Source organism: Augochlora pura, chromosome 3 (genome assembly GCF_028453695.1).
Source record: "Augochlora pura isolate Apur16 chromosome 3, APUR_v2.2.1, whole genome shotgun sequence".
In the NCBI taxonomy this organism is placed as follows: Eukaryota; Metazoa; Arthropoda; class Insecta; order Hymenoptera; family Halictidae; genus Augochlora; species Augochlora pura.
The window spans coordinates 3552505-3574447 of record NC_135774.1 but is presented as its reverse complement, the minus strand read 5'-3'; the positions used below and the strand labels follow the sequence as shown (position 1 = coordinate 3574447).

Sequence of the window (21943 nt, the reverse complement as noted above, 5' to 3'; positions counted from 1 at the left end):
TCGCGCGGGATCAGGCGGCTCCGGGACTCTCTCGCGCGCGCGCTGCGAGGTCGTTAAAAAGAGAATAGCTTAGAGTAGCAGCCGCGGCGCGGAGCGAACCGGAGTAAAACGCGCGCGCGCGAGCGGATGGGTTGCGGTAGGTTGGTGTGTGCGTGCACGGTTGGCTCCGAAGGAGCGAGAAACGGTGCGGGCGCGAGTGCAAGGAGAGCGGAATGAATCGCTGCCACTCAAGGAGCAGTCGACGGACGTGCCGGACGGGCTGACAAGGCCGCGCTCATTCCTCTCTCGTAGCTCGTCGCTCGTTGCTCCTCGCCGGTTGCCGGTTGCTCGCCGATGCTGCGCTATCCGAGAGCACGCTTCCAACCAACCGCGTCGATATAACTGTCCACTACCGATAACTACGACGAGTTACGGTTGCTAAGCGCGCCATCGTTGTCGCGATCGCGATGAGAGAGGAGAGCTTCCCTGTCTCCGTGACACTCGCGACTTTCCGTCTTTGTCGCCTCCGCTTCTTTGTCCGCTCCCCCCCCCGTCCGTCTCTCTCTCTCTCTGATTCTCTCCGATCCTCGCCGTCTCCGTCCCGCACAGGCTGGTCGAATTAGTCGCGCTCGCTCTCGCGCCTGCTCGCGCTCGCGCGGTGTACGTTTGGTCGTCCATCCATCTACGTGTCTCCCGTACGTAACGCGTATCCCACACTCCTCGGACTCGGCTTAATTATAATACGGAGATATTTATTACCGCGCGTATCGTCTATTTCCGTCGAGCGGCCGTAGGAGGACCGGCTCGCCACGGCGAAGCGATATCGCGGACGCGAACCAAACTGGCTCTCTCTCTCTCTCACTCTCTCTCTCTCCGTTGTCGAGAAGCAGCAGAGGAGATCGACGGAGGAGCGGACGATCGGGCCGCCGGGCCGCGGATGAAAAATCGGTCGGGCGAAACTGTGCCGTGCTCGGACAGTCGACAAAGGGGGTTACCCGTGAAACGTGGAGTCTCGCCTCGGGAGAGAAGGCACGCCGCGGCGATTCCGCGCGATTCGTGGATCGCGATCCACGGTGCGCCGTGGAGCCGTGTGCGCGCGGGTCGCGTGTTCTTTCGTTTCGGATTAATGCGAGGACGGGTGATAAGACGGCGTCGAATAATACGGTCCTCCTCCACCTGCCAGCGGGCGGCGGCAGGAGAGCGAGCTCCTCCGTCCTTTTTAATTCTCCAGGGCCGACGGCCGATCTCGCTAGATGGTATCGTCGCCCCGTGGCTAGCGATTCCAGGCGAGCCTTTCAAACCGTGCCACAATAGACTTTCCGAGCGTCGCGTCAAAAGCGTCCAGCTGCCTTCTGCCTTCTGCTTTCTGCTCCGGCTCCGCGCTCCCGCTCTCGTTCTCGCGGCTACTTTTCCAGCCCGAGTCTCCGCCGGCCGTTTCTGTCTCGCGCGCGCGAGAAGGCGGACGACGCGCGCGACGCCGGAGACGGAGGCGGTGACAGTGGCGGTCGCGGTCGCGGTCGCCGCAGAATATTGTATTTTTAACGGTTCGTCCGGTTGCGCTCGCGGAGCGCGCAAACAAAACCGAGGGATCCCGCCGGCGAGAAGCTCTCGCGCGCTCAAAAGACGACGATCGTTTCCTCCGATCGGCCGGCGCATTCCCATCGACGTCAATTATTCCGATTACACCCAACCTGGTTATGCTTGTCGGAATCAATCGGTGCGACGCGATAGGAATAAGAAGAAGCCATCGAAGGGACCTCGCTTTCGCTTCTCTCGTACGCGTCGCGTCGCGTCGCAATTAATATCCTCGTCGCGACGACCTCGATCCGTCTCGATGCACCTGGCTTTCGTCTTGTCTCGCGCACTCGGACGATGACTCGGGACGACGGGACTGGAATTAATATTCGGAACCGACACCGTTCGACCCGCTCGGATTTCTCGTTCGTGTCTCTCGATTCGGAGGACCGCGTGACGCGTCTCCTCTCCCGGCCCCCCTCGCGCGCTCCTCCCCCGTCTCTTCGTCGCCGCGTCTCCTCTCTCGGCCTCTCTTCGCCTCTCTTCGCCTCTCTTCGCCGCGCCGGTCCTCGCCACGGCGACGACACCGTTCGATTGGTTAACGCGCGAACGAATCCCGCCGCCGACGACGACGACGACGACGACGACGACGACGATCGCTAGCTCGCTCTCGCTGGCCTCTCGCGCCTACACACGATTTTAACGCGCGCGACTCGCAATTTCGGCGAGCGTGTCCGCTCGCTCTCGAGAGCCGATCGGCTGCTACACACACGGTAGAAGCGATCGACTGCGTATCGGCTGTCGCGATCTCGTCGGAGCTGTCCGAGATCGAGACGAGAAAGCCAGCGCGAAGAGGAGGGTAGAGCCGCGAGCGAAAAAGGAGATCGAGTGGACGCGAAGTGGACGGTACGTCCGTCCTGTACACGTCCCGTCCCGTCCCGTCCCGTCCCGTCCCAACGTATCCCGTCTCGCACCGTTCCGTCCGTCACGTCGCTGCCGTCAGATTATCGTTCTGACAGTTTGAGAGTTATTCCGGCCGCGTGCCTGCCTGCCTTCTCACGACGTTTCGGACTTTTGCTCCTTCTCCGCCGGGGACATGGGAGCTCTCGTCGCCGCTCTCTCGTTCCATCCGTCGCGCTTCTCGTGTTCCTCCTCGAGCGGGGACCGAACCCGCCGGCGGTGGCTCGCGGCCGCGTCTTCCTGCTGCCTGGCCGCCTGGTGCTTCGTCGGCCACGGAGGCCGAACAACCACGCCGCGTCCGCGTCCCACGGAATCGAGGCGAGAGAAAAGAGATCGGACCCGGACCAACGGCCGACGGAGAAAGGCCGAACGGAACGGTGGCGGGCCCGAGCGAGACCGAGAATAACGCGAAGGGAACCGAGAGGGAACCAACCGCGCGCGTACCTGTGTATTTGAAGTCCGGTCGACTCGTTTGACCGGTGTCGATCAAATTTCCGAGGACGAGATTATTCAAGGCCGACGACGATCGAGACAAAGCTCCTTTCGGGGCCGTCTACCCCTTCTCATCGACGACTCTTACTTTTCTTCTTCGCTCGTCCGTCCGTCCGTTCGTTCGTCCGTCCGCATCGTTCGCTCACGCCCTCCTCCTTTCTCCGTCTCTCTCCTCTGTCGTCTCTCTTCCCATCGCCTTTCACCCTGCTCGTCCCTCGAGTCTCTTCATCTCTCTTTATCTCTCTCTCTCTCTCCATCTCTCTTTATCTCTCTCTCTCTCTCTCTCTCTCTCTTTCACTCTTTCGTTTCGACTTCGAAACGCGCCAGCCTTAATCTGGTCGCGGTCTTCGCGAAAAGCTTGTCGAGCGCGCGTCTCGAATCGATCGATCGGAGCAGAGTGGACGGTTCTCGTGTTCTTCGCGCGTCCATTGCGAACGCCAACGCCTTCGGGATTTCGACCGACACGGGCGGAGGCGAATAGGCAAACACAGAAATTGTTGGCATTATATCAATCTTTCGGTAACCGGCTCCCGACAGTTTCTGTAAAGCTTGCGAGACGGCTTAAGAAAATATTTGGCGAATCGTGATTTAATTTCGTTTAATTTCATTCGACAATTTGATTCAATATGATTAGATTCTATTCAATTCAATATAATTCAATTCTATTCAATTCAATTTAATTTGATCTAATTCAATTTATTTATATATATATACTTATATATTTATATATATTTATTTATTTATATATAGGTGAAGTCCTGTTTTTACAATAACTGAACGCCTTATATAGACCGAATAATATTGTCTGCATAGTTTGTAGTTTGAACGTCGAGAAAAGAGACAAATTAATAAAATAATTAAAATGTTCGATCATTAAATGCGTTTAACGTTATGTTAAAGAATGTCGATATTCTGATACAATTAAATATGGAAATTTATTAAAGCAGTCGTCTCTGGTGCGAATTTGTGAATGACTTTTCTTTATATTACATCTGATTTAGAGAATATAAAATTGATAAAAGTATGTTAAGTACAGTAGTTGCTATTAAAACAATAGCTCTTTGTACATCATTGGCGAACAGTAACTGGTTACAGAACAATTTCTCTTCTGTCTCCTAATATTCGAAGAAGATTTGACATTCGTTTCAGGGAAGATTCTATATCGAATTACAATCTACCTATCTAAGGGTTAATAGTTATTAAAACAGTTAACATTTAATATTTACAAAACTGAGAATAAGATTTCCAGAACAAGTATAGAACCACGATTCATATAACGACAGGTACATAACAGAATTAAAAGAGAAATTGAACTTTCTAAAAAGATGTTAACCCCTTGCACTGCTACTCTTCTTTTATGCTACGTTGATCCATAGTAGGACCAGCTAATTTTTATCTTTCGTATTGCCTTCATTTACTCCCATTTCTAGACCTTGACAACAGTAGAATTCAATTTGATTTCGATTTAGAAAAAGTTCTCGCGTGGAATCTTCGTCGCGAGTCCGTCTCGTTATCGCAGCGCAAGGTGTTAACACCTCATCCACGGGCAGCGCGTCGACGGCGCTTACACCCCCCGAAGCCCGGCAGCAGGGCACAGTAATTGGCACCGCAACCCTAGGCGCCCTCGAAAACCGGCGTGCGACCTCGGCCACGCGCGTCATTCGATTAATAATTCAATCCCATCGTCGTTCTCGATTGGAGTATCGTTCGAACGAAAAAAAGCCGGGAGGAGAGAAGCGAAAATAAAAAAAAGCGGGCGGAAAACGGGCGGACACGCGTGCGCGCGCGGGGGTTATGCCCACGTTCGCCAAATAATTTGGGCTTTTGTACGAGCGCCGTATAATGCGGCGCTTCCCTGCCCTCCCGATAAAATCGGGCTCGCCGCGGCGATCCAGGCCGCGATTCTCCGCGCGCGCCCGCGCCCGCACGGCGCTCCGATTCTTTTCGAGCTGGATCGAAACGGAAAATGGTGAACGGACGCGTGATCGCGCGGATCCCGTAATCGCGGGGACCGCGTTTCCCGACTGCTAATTATCGGGCGTTAATCGATGCAGCGTCGCGCTCGTTACGCGTCTATCATTAGGGAAACGCAAAAGTGTACGCGAACGGAGAACATCGGCGGCCGCGCGTATTAAAATGCAAACATTCGACTCCGATTCGGACGGTTTAATGCCTCGTTCGATTCGAGCGCGCCGGCCAGGTAATTAAATCGAATGAAATTACGAACGATTAATGCTCTGGACGCGTTCGTGGGTCACGAATCAGCGCGAAATCACCGAGTTCCCCGACAAAAACTATATTCCAAAAACAGTTATTTCATTGCCGGCGACCAACCCGCCGCTCTCCTCCTCCCCCCCGCCTTCCTCCGCACAACAGCGCGCCGTTCCGATTCGACCGCGCTCGCCTTTTCCTTCTCCCTCTCTCTCTCTCTCCCTCTCTTTTATTCTTTTCTGAAACGTTCGCTTGCCGTATTCACCGCTCGGTTTTTCAGCGTTTCGACGCGTTGAAAAAAGACGAGTACCGCGGGCCAGAAAAAGTAGAGACGAAATAGATGTTACATTTTTCCGCGTCGTATTACGTTGTACATACATACGAAGTGGAACGAGTTTCGTCCCCACCGCCCTCACCACCACCACCACCACCAGCACCACCGCCGCCACCATCGCCACGGACGGAGAGCATTATGGCGAAATACTGGGGATGCATTCGCGCGCACCTAGACGTTTTTGGACGTAGCCGCGTGATGCGGTGTTCGCCTGTGCGAACGCGGGAGCAGCCGCGTGTGCGAGCGAGTTAATGCCACCGCTCCGGGGACCCGCCGCGACATTTCCCTGATGAAGTTGAGCCGCGACGAGTAATAAGGGTAGCGCGAGAGACGGACACGCGGCGGAGCGATGCCGAAGCCGGGATAGGGGCGTGCGAGAGACCGTGCTGCGCGGGTTGTAGGACGACGGAGCGTAGGTAGGGCGGAGGGGCGCTGCTGCCGCCGACCGGTCGGTCAGCTATACGGAATCGCTCGATGCGGAGAGCAATCTTCTTCTCTCGCCGCGTTTTTCGAGGATTCCTCTCGGCTGGCCGTGTACCGGTGCACAATCCCTCGACCGTTCGAGTGGCTATCGTCGACGGGTGGAGAGGGTCGCGCGCAGTCTTCTTCGGGTCTGAACGAGGGATACGGGGAATGGTAAGCCGAACGGGTACTGGTACGTGCAGAGTGCACGGGAACTAGAAGGAGAACGGGAACGAGAACGAGAACGAGAACGGGAACGGGAACGCGACGTTGAGGTCTGTCGTAGTTGCGCGCGCCCCGATATCGAACGTACGCTAGCTAAACTCAAGGTGGTCCACTACATCCCTGGGTGAAGTTGACGCGCGGGGTGGACCTGTCGAGGAGAAGGGTCGAGGCTGGAAGCGGACGTGACACGGCCGTCTTGTGACCCGTACCGTTCCAGCTAGGCGAGGCGAGACGAGGCGAGACGAGGCGAGACGAGGCGACGCGAGGCGACGCGACGCGACGCGCCGCTCTTTCCCCGTCCAACCCTCTCTCGGTTGCTGGCTCTCGGCTCCCGGTCCTCGACCCACGTCCCCGACCCCTTCCAGTCCACATGCCACCGTGCCGACCGACCGCCGCTAGTCCAGCTCTATTGTTGTTATTATTAAAGGGGGTCGCTGGGGGTGGCTGCCGCTCGGGTGAGAGGGACGATGACGGAAAGGAAGGCGGCGTCTGCAGGTGACAGATGAAACAGCTCCCTCTTTAGATCCCTCTTGTTTTCTCGCTTGCTCTTCCCGGTTCTCTGCCCTCCACCCCCACACCCTCTCCTTTCTCTCCTCCCTCCCTCTCTTTCTCTCTCTCTTTCTCTGCCTCTCTCTCATTCTCGCTTCCTCTACATACCTTTTCGTTTCTCCTCTTCTTTGCACAGTCGAGCGCGCCCTTACGGAAAATGAGATAGACAGCGCGACGAGAAGGGGGATCGGGGCTCTCGCTGTTTCGTTATCGCGAACCAGCTTTCGCGCTTCGCGCACCACACCCCACGCTCTTTCGATACTTCCGTCGCCGATGAAAGATCGCGAGAGACCGCGGCCGCGTGTTTCGATCGGCCGCGCGTAATCGTGACCGGTCGTCGTAGGCTGTCGGTCGAATCCGGACGTCTGCGACGATGCGACGACGGTTCGACACGTAGAAAGGAGCGTTCGAAATCTATTAAAGCGGGCAGCATATTCGCGACGGTGTCTGCGAGCCAGGGCGGACGAAGGAAAGAGGAGAGAAAGAAGGAGGGCGACCGTCGCGTCGGTTGGTCGAGGTTAGTTCCATCACGGTCCGGCGTGCCGACAGAATGGACACGCGTGGAATGCACGTTTCGCGTTCTTCCTGGTCGTGTCGACGAAGAAAGCGGCTCTCCTACCTACATAGGTTTACTGCGAATTCTCCGGTTCTACCGCGCGGGGTCCCGCGCGCCCGCCGCTCCTCCTCCCCGTTCTCGTTCCGAAATAACTCGACGTCACGGATCGTCACCCCCTTTAATCGCAGCCGGCAGCACCCAACACGGATAGAGGATGCTCCGGCATCCCGGCGGCGTTTACCGAACCGCCCGGGAACTCTCCCGGCCGAGAGAACCCGCCGAGATTCGAGGATCCACCGGAGATCCACGAGAGACGAAACCAATAAAACGCTCTCTCCGGGCACGATATTCGGATGTCCCGGGAAAACCGTAGGCGACGGGAATGGAGACGGAGACGGACCGGAGCCGGGACGACCGACTCGTTTGCACACGCTCGTCTCTTCCGTCGCTACCCTCGCCCCACCATTCGCCCGCGCGAGCTTTCGCTTTTCCGACGTGTCCGCCCTGCCTGTTATCGGGCGTCGTTCGCTAGCGACTCGAAGACAAAATCCTCCGCTCGGGAATGCCCTTCCCCGCTGAATATGCAATGAAGCGAACGGGTGTGGTTCCGCTGGCCCCCGCGGGTTCGCATCGTTTGCTCCGCTGTTCGCTATTTGTCGCCGCTCCTGGCTGCTGCTGCTGCTCGCTCGCTCGATTCGACCCCGCGCAACCCCCAGACCTTTCTGTTTCCCGTGCATCCCGCGACGCGCCGAGACGCGGGTCGCCTCTTGTCCGTCAACTGGAATCCGTCCAAAGGGCGAACGACGATGGACGCCCAGGCGTCGTCGTCGCCGCCGCCGCTCACGGCATTGATCTGTCGGACGGCTGTCTTGATATCGACGGTGGACGCTCGGGGTGGTGGGAGGCTCCGGAAAGCCGGGCTAAGCGGCTAAGCGGCTATGCGGCTATGCGGCTATGCGACCGCTAGACGATCGCGAACTTATTCGCGATACTCACTCGGTTTCTGCCACCGACACGCACCCCGCGTCTTCGACCAGTCGTCGGCTCGTCGCTCGGTGTTCGCATCGGAGCGATACCCCAGCGGAACCGCGGACCCACCGGCCCTTAATCACAGCTCTCTCTCTCGGCTTTACGACCTCGGACCAAATTCTGCGAACTAGCCGCGAGATCGTTATTGCGGTAAGCCAGACAAATCGCTCGTTTCGTGCCGCCGTCTATGCCAGGCCCCCCGCGCCCGCTCCTTGTTGTGCAGCGTACAATCGAGTTCCGAAATTTCGCTCGATCATCCGCAATTACGAATAACCCTAATTTTCTTGATCCTCCGAAGGACAAAGCGAGGAGCTGCGTTCCCCCTTGCGCGATCCGCGAACGCCTTCTGCGCCTCGATCGCAGCTGCGGAATCGTGTGCACGGGCGAGCAACACGTATTCCGTCCACCCTTTCCTTGCTCGCCCGGTGCCGGAGGTGTCGAAAGGCGTTGTCTCCGATTACTCGAAGCTCGAACTTAAACTTTGCCCTCTTGAAGCTCGCTTTTACGCTGGTGACGCGTTCTTCGGAATTAATTTTCGTTGAACGAACAGTAATACATAATATGCAAAATTGAAGCAGAAAACTTCAAGGACCGAATTTATTAATTCTTTCTTTAACTTTTGGTCGACGAAAGTAGATACACGACCGCAAAGAGTTATGGTCCATCTCTTACTCGTTCGAACGTTTTTTATTTCATTTCGAACACCGCATTATACGATGACAATGGCAGTTTAGCAGGTTAACACGATGAGCGTGGTGTCAGTCATCGGTAACTGACACGGTCCGAGCGGAAAGTATGGCGTCGATCACCGGTGGTCGATGGTATAAAATTTGAAAAATTATATCCCTCTGCCTAAACGAGTGCTAAATAATTTGCGGGTCCGTGAAAGGGATCCGCTGAAATATTTCTTGCCGCCGAAAGAAATATTAATGAGTGTATTATTAATACACGGTGTTCCCGGGTTTCGCGGAATATTATAACGCGGGCTAATCGAAAAGGAAGGTAAAACAGAGGCTTGGCGCTTAACGTGTTAAGCGGCGTGTCAGTCACCGGTGTGATTGACGCTATACTTTCCGTTCGGGCCGCGTCAGGGACCGGTGACTGACGGTGTACGATTTGAAAAATCATATTCTCCTATTAATAAATTTTAAATTATTTCGGAATCGCGCGAATAGTTGCACCGAGATAATACTCGCTGCTATAGGATGTGCACTCGTCGTTCGCACGTGTGCTTGAATATTACTCACGTATTCTACAACACGTACGCTGCATAGTATTCTCAATTTTTATAGATCATGATCGCGCAGTCTGAAAGAAACGGGAGACGATAAAATCGACCACCGAAATTGTCGCGAAACTAAAGCAATTTCATTAATTAAACTGAAACTAGAAAGTTAAAATTTATCATAATGGATGACGGCAGAAGTTCTTCATCGACATTCTAGTTAACCCCTTTGCACTACAATAACGAGTCAGTCTCGTGGTGAAGATTTTATGCAAGCTCTACTAAATCTGAATATTATTAATTTCTTCTGCATCGAAGTAAAAATACATTCTTCTGTTATCAAAGTATAGAAAGGAAGGTAAATAAAGACAATACCGGAAACAAAAATTCTCTGGTCCAATTAGGAAAATCATTAAGTACGAATAAGTGTTAATCGTCGCTTAGTGGTAGTGCAAGGGGTTAAATTCAGTTTGCTCGAATATATTACAGTGAAAATGAAGTTTCAAAGTTGATCAAAAATTAGCGCCACCGACGTTCGATAAATGCCGTTATCCTCGCGTCAAACGGAATTTTAATAATAAATAAAATATTAACATTTTTTTTCAAATTGATCTTTTTTCTATATAATTTTATATATAATTCGTTTCGAGGGTCGCGTGTACCGTTTTCTGGTGCTCCTACCTTTAATCGACGACCCGCAGTCCACGGTTTGTCATCCAAAAAGAGGTCTCTTCGCGAGCGAGCAAGTGCAGATCAATACTTTTTCGACGTTCTCGAAAACAAGCGGCGTGGTCGGGCGGCTCGTTGGAATCCGGCATCGCGTCGAATTCGTGTGGATCGGCGGATAGGGTGGCGGCCGAAGGAGGTGATCGAAGAAGCGGGCAAAGATGTTCCGTGCGGTGCCCGGACCGATACGTACGCGAGTAACAGGACGAGAAGGAGGATTTGAGGGTTCGGGTTAGGTTGGTCGCCTGACCCGGTTGACAATCGATTGACGGCTGTCGCCAAGACCCTCGTACCACCCTTTCCACCTTCCAGCGTAGCGGAACTCCCCGATCGAGTCGATTCCGTCACCCTCGTTCTCGCACGATGCCCGCTCCTTCCTTCGGCTCGAACACGTTTCCCTAATTATCTCCTGCCAGAGAAACGAAAACGGTCCGACGTGCTCGCTCGCTCGTCCGCGCTCGACCAGCTCGCTCGCTCGCTCGCCTCTTCTCCGTCGATCGATCGGACGCCGAAGATTCTGTCGCGCGCGCTCTGGCCGACGGCGGCTCCGCTCCGGCGTTTCGAAAAAATTCCCGAATTCGCGCGAGCGAACTCGTTACGGTCGAAAGTCGGTCCGCGTCGCGTCGATCGACGTCCTCTCGGCTCGCGATTCCAAATTTAATTAGGGCTGTGCCGGCGCTCCCTGCCCACCCCCTCCCCCCCCCCAACCCCGATGAAACCGCAATTCCTTCTTCTCCTAGCGCGGTGATCCATTCCGGACCGTAAAACTCGAGATGGGGACCGGCGATCGTTCGGCGAGAGCGGAAAAGCCGAGGAACGAAGGCGGGATTGGCAGGGAACGGTCACGGACGCGAGCGTCGGGGTTGTGCGCGTCCGGGATCGGGTGTCCGGCTGGGAGAGGCCGCCGAGAAGAAAAGAGAGTGACCCGTAGGAGTGCGTCGAGCGAGAGAATTCACCCTGAAAGGGTATCCAGAGGGTACGATGCGCCGGCACCGATTATACGCGAGCGTACTCGCGTCCGTGTCCACGTCCGCGTCCGCGTCCACGGTGTGTCCCCCTTTCCGTCACACGGTCGGCCGTGTGTACGCCGAGAAAGCTTTGCGAAGGTAACAAGCGGCTGGCTATACCTATACGTGTACGCGCACACGTACACGTGTATATGTGCCGGGCGGTGTTGGATATTATTTGCCGGGGACAGTGACAAACGCCCGTCAACGTCATTTCCACTCGCAACGTCGGCTTCCTCCGACAGCACGAACACCGCGCCGCGATATCTCCCTCTCCGCGAGACAAGTTCGTCTCTTCCTCTTCCTCCGCCTCCTCCGCCGCCGCCGCCTCCGCTGGCACCTCGGCCTCTCCACCTCCGCTCCCGTTCCTTCTCGCTCGTTCCTCTCGCGGGAGGCGAGCTAGAAACGTGACGAGCGTATCTAGTTCTGGACCGACTCGTCGTCTCTGGCAGCCATCGAGAGCCGCGTCTGGTGTGGCTGGTGGCTGGTGGCTGCCGACTGCCGCCGCGGCCTGCTCCTTCTCGCGCTCCTGAAAGAACCGGCGCGGCGTCACGCGTCGCGTCCCGCTTCGATTCGCAAAGGGGTTTACGGATTCGCGTCGAACCAACCCCTCCGCGGGGAAACGGTCTCGCGCGGGGGGGCGAGGAGAGAGAGAGAGAGAGAGAGAGAGAGAAAAAGTCCGCGGACTTGTTCGCGCGGCGGAGCCAAGACGCGGTCGGAGACGCGGAGAAATCGGCCGACCGCATCGCTGAGAAAGAGTGGGGTTCGTTGGACAGGAGGGTGTACGGCAGCCGAGGCAGGAAGGGGGTACGACGGCCGCGGCGGCCGAGCGTGGAGGAGAGAGGAGAGGAGAGAGAGAGAGAAGAGTCGGGGAGGGGGCGTAGGTAGTCATTATGTGGAGGGAGGTGACGTCACTGACGGTGACGGATGGCTACGCGTCAGGCAAGTATAAACCCCATGGTACCCAATAAATTATTGCAACTATAAATTACTTCTGTGCTCACGATATAATGCCTCGGCTACCGCCGCTGCGACGTTGGTGTGCGTGGACGCATACAGGCACGCGTGTGCGTGCTGTCGCGTCGGTGTCGAAGGTGGGGCGTGCAAACAAAGGTGGTGCGATCCCGTACTAACTAGCCTCGACACGGGCGCAACCCACCCCGTCGACTCTTCTTTCCGACCCTCTGATTATCTTTCTCCGTTTGGCCGTTCGGCCGCGCGGCCGAATAATCCTCGCGATGAGAGCCGCTGACCGACTCGTGGTAATTCGGTTCACTTAGTAATAAGCGCAGTTACGGATCGTCGCATCGGATCGCGTCGCGTCGCATCGCATCGCATGCCATCGGGGTTCGGCAGTATCGGTTCGGCAGTATCTGTCTCTCATCGCGATGCCTCCGGGAGGGAGAGAGAAAGAGAGATAGAGAGAGAGAGAGAGTGAGAGAGATAGATAGAGGGAGCGCTAAGAAACGGAGGGCAGATATTATGGGCGAGCGAGCGAGTTATACGTTTTGCCGCATGTGCGTCGCATAAATCTGCCACGGATCTCGGTTCCGACCTCCTTGCAAACCGCGCCCGAACAATTTCTAGACTTCGATGCCGATGATCGCTCGTTTCGATTCGTCGGTCGACCAACCACGAGCCTTCGATCGGATATCGGTGCCCGGGACTATCGCGGCACTCGGACATTCGGTCGCGAGCGAGCGAGCGAGCGCGATACCCGGTCCAGGCGGAGAGAACCGGCCGAGACGTGGCGAGAACGGGGCGAGACGGGGAGGGGACCAGAAGCAGAAGCAGAAGCAGAGTCAGAGGCGGAGAAAAGGCAAGGGTAAAGAGATCGAAAGCTGCGCGCACCTGTCCTTCCGTACATCAGCCGTCCGTCATCCGGAGGACGGATCGTTCCCGGTCGGTGCGGCGTCTTCTTCCGAGGAACGTCTGTCGGGTTCCCTCTTTCGCTCGTTGAACGCACTCTCTCTCTCTCTCTCTCTCTCTCTCGGCCTTTCCTCGCGCCACCGCATCGCACACTTATTTACGTTGACACAATATTTATTAGGACGGATCGGTGAGGCGGTCGTTCTCTCGTTCGCTCGTTCGTACGAGGCGGCACACAGCCTATTTCGGGAGCCGCTCCTCGCGGCGAGGTCCGGCCACAGTCGGTCGTCTCGCGGGATATCCTCCGCGCTCCTCTACGGGATTAAGACGCGAACCGGACACGCGCTTTATTTTTTTCACGGCTGTCGCGAAGCGCCGATTCGGGACGACGCGCCGCGTCTAGGGCCTTTGTCCCCGTTTGCCGGTCCGTCGTCGCGGGGTTCGGTGCCGGGAAAACGTCCGAATCGATCGACGGCCCGTTTCGCTGCGCTACCACGGCCACGACCACGACCACGACCACTTCGCGCGCCCACGACAGAGGCTGTGCAAACGAAACGATAACCGGACGGATCGACACCAGCTGCTCCGTGTTTGTTGCCGGTTCTATAAATAGAGCCGGCCGGTCGGTCTTTCTCGCGAAGTCGCGGCATCCGTCCCGCGATCCTTTCGCTCTCTCTCTCTCTCTCTCTTCGTTCCCCCCTCGGAGTATCCTTTCCCCTCTCCATCGCGTTTCCACAGTCTACTTTTTAACTCTGTCGTTGATTCGTCGCTCGTCGCCCGTTGCTCGGTGTGTTCGGTGCTTGCTCCGCTCGGTTGCTCGATGCTCGCAGCCGACTCGGGAGACGATGCTTCGCTGACAATTATTGTTGTCACGGACTTCGCGTCGGCAGTCGGTAACAGAAGTGACGGTTCGAAAGGCGACGCGACGCGACGCGACGAGACGCGACGCGATGCGACTCGACGCGGCGCGACACTCGACCGAGGAAAGAGACGCGACGACAACCGAGAGATTCGGAGGCCGCGGACGCGGAACGAGGACAGCGCAAGGATAGACGGGAAGAAGAGTGACGGATATCGTGATGAAGGCGTCCTCCTGTCGTCTCTGTTCCGCCACCGACGGCAGGCCGTCGCCCCCGTGCCCCGTCCCGCGCCCCCTCGAAGCCGCTCGAAGCCGCGCGGTAGCACCTCGGCCCTCCGTCCCGACACCCTTTCCGCAGCTTCCGTCGCTACTTTTCGAACCGCGTCCGGCCCCGAGACGCTCCCGAGGGAATTGGACCGCGAGCGCGGCCGCCGGTGCACGCCGAGGCCATCCAGCGTCGCGAAACGAGTTTACGGGCTCGCAATTTTTTCGAGCGGAAGTCGCGGTTGCAACGGCAGCACCTACGGCAGCCGCGCATCGATCATCACTGTCGCCTGTTGCGCGATCGGGTGAACGGACGAGAGAGAGAGAGAGAGAGAGAGAGAGAGAGAGAGAGAGAGAGAGAGGCGAGGCGAGGCGCGGCGGCGAGCTGCGAGATAGGGCCACACGGCGACGAGGAGACCAGACGAGCCGAGACGCGACGAGTCGAGACGAGACGAGACGTGGCGACCGAACCAACAAACGAAGGAACGGCGGCCGAACGGTCGGTTTTACCGGACGACGCGCGTTCCCCCGTCATCCATCATCCGGTCGTCCTACCTGCATCAACGGACGCACCTACGGCGCGACCGTACGCGCTCCATCATTAATACCATTCGGTCGAGTACGCGCGACGCGATTCGCTCGATCGCTTCTCTCCTCGCTTCCGCGCAACGGTGCGACTGACCCTGGAAACTCGCGAATCGCCCGCGGGTGAAACCTCCGCCGCGCGCGATCCCTCGGTCCACCGCCGTTGCCGCCGAATTCGTCGCCCGTAGGAACACTTTCCGCGGCTATCGCGCTCGGGTCCGTCCGTCCGCCGAGTCCGGACCGCGTCCGTCGCCTCGTCATCTTTCACTTTCGCGACCCTCCTTCCTTTTCCATTCGTCTCGGTTCCGCCCCTTCTCGTTCCGTTTCTTCCTTCTGCTTCATTGTCGTTTCTTTTTCACCGGCGACGTTCTTTGTCGCCCTCTCATCCCGCGGTCAACAATGTTTCGGGGTCAACGACCGCGTCCAACCCGAGAAGAGAGAGAGAGAGAGAGAGAGAGAGAGAGAGAGAGAGAGAGAGAGAGATCGGCTCTCGATCGGAAACGTATAGAGGACGAGGCATTGCTCTCCCATCGCCATGGTCTCCTTTGAAAATTTCGTCGAGGAACCGCGGAACCGCGGACGACGTCGTCGCATATTTTTCGCAGCTTTGTCACGGAAATCCGAGATCCGGCTCGGCGCGACGGCAGCGGCTCGTACGATATACGACTCGGTAGAACGGCCGCGAGAGAAAGATTGAACGCGGGCGACGCGACAACAAACTCGAGCGCGCGCGCTCGCGCGGGCATCTCGAGCCGGCAGCGTACGCGCGCGGAGAAGAGTGTTGGTACGCTGGTAGGCAAAAGGTGTCGGGGAAAGCAATCAGCCGATGCGGATGCGGATTCGGAATCGGGATTTTCGCGACAGTCTCGTCTAGGATCGCGCGAGATTGAACGAGGCGTGTCCAAGTGCCGCGACTACAATATCCTTTGAAAATCAAAGGGACGGCCCGTTTCCGACGACTTCGCTTTCGATACCTTGTCTCGTCTTGTCCCGTCTAACTCGTGCCGCGTCTCGTCGCGTTCGATCGGTCGTCTCTGCATGTCCTAGATCCTAAAGACAATAACTAGTTAGGGTTGGTACCTTAGATTATCGTAAGGTTACTTACTTAACCCTTTGCGGACGGAGCCGCTCGACGTCTGACACCTGGCGACTAGTGGATGACAGGTATTGGAGCGCGCAGCAAAGAAAATATTCACGTTTGCGTTATAAAAACTAAAGCTTTAGTCAAATAACTTTTTCATAGAATCCAACAAAGTCGTAAGCAAACAAATTTAGTCATGTATAGGATGTTGTAAGATGTGAAAAACGTGTAAAACTTTGGCGATTCCTCTGGTTCACTGAAAGACTGATTCGTTTTGACCCTACCATGGTCTCGCATCGAAATCTCTAATTTCATTGAGAGGCAGCTAGACTTCTTAAGCTAGTATCCCCATGCGTATCTTATCGATTAGGATGACAGACGTACGCCAGCAGCAGCGCGAGAATTGGGCGGCTGTATGCCGACACTCGTCCGCAAAGGGTTAATAATCTAAACCATTGCCAAGATGGCGAAGGGCCTAGCTTCCGTAGACACCATTGGTAGCATCCCTCCTCGCCCACAAGCCAACGGTAGACGCTGTCCTCGCGCTCCGTGGCCCGAAACAAGAAAGAGCACCACCCCGACCAAAGGTCTCGAACGTCTCAATCGGGCGCGCTCGCCGGGGAGAGGCACCGGTGAAGAATCGTCGGTCCGGGCATCCGCGGGCCGGGCGACGCGTTTTTTATGCAGAGAGGTGGAATCGCGAGGCGTAGGCAGAGGCCCGGACACCGGAGTCCGGAGTCCGGAGACCGTTCGGACGTAAAGGAGAGCGGGAACAGGAACGAGAACGATGGAACGTGGCGTGGCACGAAGAATGGGGGAGCGATTCGACAGGCTGATGGAGTGAGTGTTGACTTAGGATAACAGTCGCCTCATCGGTCAATCAGTCAGGTAGACTATCGTAGGTCGGTGCTCCGTCTTCGGTTCGGTCCTGTCCTGTCGTCTCGTTCGGACGGCTAAGTGACTCACGAATACGACCACCCGACGTTTCGGTTCGGAAGACAAAGCGATTCGAAAAAGAAGAAGCCGACCGAGCCGCGCGGGAACAAGGAGGCAAGAAAGAGAGCGAGAGGGAGAGAGATCAAGAAAAAGAGAGAGGAGCTCGGAGGACCGAATCGTAAACATTCGCATCGACGCCGTCCGCGTCGAAAAACTCGCTCCGACCGGATCATCGTCGTCGCCTTCGTCGACGTAGCGCCGGGCCTCGTCTCCTAGGTCGCGAAATGGTTTTGGATCGACGAACAGCGCGGGGATCGCGACCGAATCGAGATTGTGTAGAATCGAAACAAGAGTGGTCGGCGCGAGCCGCACGGAACGATCTTTTCGAGGCCGAGCGTCGTGGATCCGAGAGCCGGTTGCTTCGAGAGGAAGAAGCAGCGCCGGCGAGAGGGATGCGAGAGGGAGCACGAGGGAAAGGCAGAAAGAAGGACGGAGGAAGGAGAATGGATTCACCCGTCAGTCACACTCTGGCAGACCGCGAGAGAATCACAATGCGGAGCCTCCCTTTGCTCTTCGCCTCTCTTTGTCGTTCTAGCCGGCTAGCTCTCTCGCTCGCTCGCTCGCACGCTCGTCCGTCCGCCCGTCTGTCCGTCCGTCCGTCCATCCGTCCGTCCGTACGGCTGCCTGCCTGTCCATCCGTTCGTCTCTTCGTCTGCCTCCTGTCACTCTCCTCGCCAGCCTCCCGACGGTTCTCGCATCAGGAATTCATCTCCTCTCCTATCCTGTCCTGCCTTGTCCTCCTCCGTTGCTCCTTTTGTTCCTTCCCTCTCGTCGCCGCTCCTTCCTGCCTTCTGTCTCGCACTTGATTCTCCTGCGCGTTTGTTTTCCAGCTTTCCCGCTTTTCCTCCCCGATTCCTCGATCCCCCGACCGTGTCCCGGCTTATAAGTCTGGCGCGCACGCGGTCGTCTAGACCGGCCCGTGGCCGCGAACCATCCAATATTATTCGGCGTCCGTTCTCCCCCCGCGCGAAGGGCCCGCTTCGTAAATAACCAGCTAAACAAATGAACGCGTTCGAGCGTGCTCACGGATTAGTCGAAACCCGAGGACGTATCGTCGACGGCCGAACGTCGGGAGGCGTAGATAGCGGCCCGTCTAACGCCGCGAAAAGAGAATGCCTCCTTATCTGAATTTACCCGGCAAACAATTAAGCGTACGCGGCTCGCCTTGGATTTTCGCAACGCGAGACGCCTCGTGCGCAACAACGAGTTTAATTGTTGGCAAACGCGGCCGATTTAACGCGCCGATGCCGCATAAATTTAGACGGGACGGGACGAGACGAGAGTGAACTCGCCGCTACCGCAAACCTCTCTCGGGCGTATTAAAATTTACGAGACGATAGTCCGCCCCGCGGCCGAGTCACGAGCGCGGAGGCATCGCGGGAACGCTAATCTCCGCGGCCGGGGGGGGCCTCGAGACGCACGAAACTCGTTACCGCGGCGCGCGGCGCGACGGACCCTGTGTCGCGGGGGCTTTCTCGCGCCGGGTCCGACGCCGTCCGAAAAAGTCGCCGTCGATCGGCTCCGCTCGTTTCCGAGAGCCTCCTCCTTTTCATTCCGATCTGGCGCTAATTTGCTCGGCCGTCTGTTCCTCCTCTCCGCGATACGTCGCGCCGAGAAAGACGAAACCCGGGGGAGAGGCCCCCGGAACGGGGGATGAGAGAGGCGCGAACGACGCGCGCCTAGCAAAACGAAGCGAAAGCATGTGTGTGTGTGTGCGTGTGTGACACGAGAGGAGAGAAAAAGAGAAAGAGAGCAGGGAACGAGGTGGAAGAGCGCGGAACGGACGAAAACGGACGCGACAGGACGAAACGGGGAACAGAGATCGAGGATCCCCGGTTCGGAACGGGCGGAGCAGTCCTCCGGTGGTCCGCCCTGGTCCCTCGCGTATCCCTTCTGCACTCTCTCTCTGGGTGCAGGCTCTCGATTCCGCGCCGTCCTCGAGTCGTTCCTTTTGTCCCCGGGGGTTTGTCGTCCTCTTCCTCGTTCCGCGCGTCGACGGTTCCCGTCTTCGCGATCGTTGGTCGATTCTTCCTCGAACGCCTCCCCGGGTTCTCGACTCGGTTCGCGTTCGACTCGACTCGACTCGACCCGACCCGACCCGGCCCAACTCTCGGCTCGGCTCGGCTCGGTTCTGCTCGGCGCGCAGCTTCCCTGGCATCGGATCGTTCACGGTCGCGCAGGGCTTCGGAAGGGACGCGCTCCGGTCGAGAGAGACAATGGACAATGGGGACATAAATCTGCGTAATTAGTTGCCGATGCCTCCGCGGATCGATGCGCGATCTCTTTTCCCTCCTCGTTCTGCGACCCATCGGCGAACAAACGATCGTTTGGTTGGCCAGTCGGCAAAGTAGGACGGTGCTCCGCGCACCGCTTGTCCCCACCCTCTCGAAAGGGAGGTGTGCGGGTACCTTTCCGCCTCTTTCGTTTTCCTCGGCCAAAGATCGGCATCCACGGCCTTCCGTCTCGCCCGTACAAGATGGCGACGTGGCACGCGGCTCGTGGCTCGCCGTCCGGAACCATCCCCGGCTACGAACCGCGTTCGCCATTCGTCCACGCGTTGCTCGACGGCCGCGAGGGTGAAACGAATTTTAACGCCGACGGCGTTACCATAATTCTTTGCTGCTTGTTTGCATAGTGCAAGACGTCAAATCGACGTGCGCCATTTATAGCTATTTAAGTTATTTATTTATTTAGCATGTAATATCTTGTCTACTTATTTCGTATTTATTTCATACTTAAATTATTTAATATACTATTTTTCCTTATTACGTCAATTAAATTAGGGGAAATGATCGAAAGCATTAGTAGATAAAAGCCGACGACGCCTTGACCTTTTTAGTACCGAAGAACGACACATATCGTTGATGGCTACTCTTGGACAAATATTGTTTACTTAATATTTTTAGTAAATGACGATTTCATTTCTTCTCCCTCTTTGAATTTGGTAATTTTCAGGTATTACAGAATTATTGTCATTTCTTTCTATCATATTACATCAACCGAGGTTTGTACATCTTGCTCGGGTAAATGTGATTTTTTAGTTGGCACTGAAAGGGTTAAGAACTGGGTACCAATGCGGTTTAAATGCGTCATGAACCACAGCGATAGCAAAGGCTCCAAATGAGATGACTGAACCATTATAGAAGTCTCGCGTGTCGCAAAAACGATCGCGGTCCACAATTAAGCGATTTCAACAATCGAAGCGAGCACGAGCTTCGGGAAGGGAGAGAGCGCGCGATCTCTGAACGTCGCGGGAGAAACGGAGACCGCGCCGCCAGACGTCGTCGACCCTGTCGTCGCCGTCGACGTTGGCGTCGTCGTCGAAAGGCAGATTAATGAACAGATAACGGCATTGTTCCGGCCGGCGCCCCCGCGTTCGTTTCCGAATTCCCGGTTTTCAGCCGTTCCGATGAAATCGACTCGCCGGCCGACTAACCGCGGGCTATTTTGATTCCAGGGGAGGACGGAGTCGAAGGCTCTGGGCCAGGGCTGGCCGCCGACCTCCAGGGCGAGGAGGGCGATTGCGCGGAGGATGACGGGCCGATCAGCCCCAGCGAGAGGGTTTGCGCGGCAGCAGCCAAAGAGACCGAGGACGGCGACGCGACCGACGACGAGGACGACGAGGATGCTACGCCGCCCACTCCACCGCCATCCGCTACAGCACGATTGAATCCTACGATTTTGAGGGACACCGGACCTCCGGACAGGTAAATGGCGTGTCCGATTCTTGGCGATCGTGGCGAATTCGCGGGAGAGTGCGCGCGCGCGCGCGCGACAACGCGTGGAAGAGGGCGAAACGGTGTGTAGGTGGGCGCAGCCGGCGAGGGAGTTCGGGAGACGAGACGGCGGGACCGTCGAAAGTAAAAACGTAAATTTCAACGCGCACGATTCCCTTCAAACTCATTAGCCGGTGCTTTACTCTCGGGGCTTCGTCGTAAACCGCCTAAATCAACGGGACCGATGCTGCCGTTCTCTTTGAACTCGCCGACGTCGGATGAGCCTCCGTGTATGTACCCACACCGGCGTTCCCGTTGTTTGAGCGCAACGAATCGTCACGGATCCGTGCGGTGCGGTGCGGCAAGAGGCGGGACGACGAGCGCGCGCGGGGCGGCTCGTGAACGAGCGAGACGCGGCAAACAGTGTTAAATGCCTCCGAAGGGAAACGAGAGACGGACGCGCGGCGATAAAGGGAGAGGGAGCCGCGGCGGCGGCGGCGGCGAAAACGCGAGGGCACGGGATAACAGGGAAGTCGGGTAAGAGAGAGACGAGGGGATAAACAAGCCGGTGCCAGACTGATATCGGTGACTGCCGTGCGACGTCACACAGCTAATAGAGATAGGCACGTGTTACGCGTCGCTCCCGTCGTGCCGCACCGTCGACGACCGGCTCCTCCCGACGACGACGACCGACCGGCCACACCGTTGACCGTCGCTCGACGACCGGCGACCGGCGACCGGCGCGGCGATCCCACCAGCTCCGTCGCCTAGTCGGTGACACCGCTTCGCCAACGCTCGGCACCGCTTTGCCGCATCGTCGCTCGCCGCGGGGGCGGCCGCGACGCGCGTGTCGGTTCCTGTGTGTGTGTGTGCAGGTCCACGTGCCGGTGTGGGTTGTGCGTGTGCCACGGGCTGCGTCAGTGGCGCCTCCGAACCTCGCGGCGCCCCGCCTGACCCCGAAAACTTCCCCTGCATGCGTGCCGCTGCTCCCCTTTCATCTCGCGGCACGCATTCGGCATTCGGCATTCAGTCAGGAGCAGTCAGTTACGAGCGAGCCGTCGGCACGCCTGCAACCTACTCCAGCCCGGTCGGCATCGCGCGCGCCGTTTTCGAATCGAGGACCGTTCCACGCCGGGCTCCGCGGCTCGAGCACCGCGTGAGCATGAGGGATAGCGCCCGCCACGCGTTCGCGCGCCTCTCACAGGTATCGATCGCTCGTGCACGTTTTTCCCGCGATCGGAGATCGCTCGCGCGACACCGACGACACACCGTGACCGCGATCGTGATCGTGATCTCGTGGCCG

The 21943-nt window shown here is 57.2% G+C and overlaps 1 protein-coding gene across 3 annotated transcripts in view; it reads left to right on the top strand.

Moving 5' to 3' along the window:
* The window catches only part of Tio (zinc finger domain-containing protein tiptop), an 86533-nt gene that overhangs the window by 58842 nt on the left and 5748 nt on the right, over positions 1 to 21943 (top strand). For all 3 annotated transcript variants that reach the window (XM_078176568.1, XM_078176567.1, XM_078176569.1), the window contains one exon: positions 20382 to 20631. In XM_078176568.1, the coding sequence (XP_078032694.1) occupies positions 20382 to 20631 (250 nt within the window). The remainder of the gene's footprint in view (positions 1 to 20381; positions 20632 to 21943) is intronic.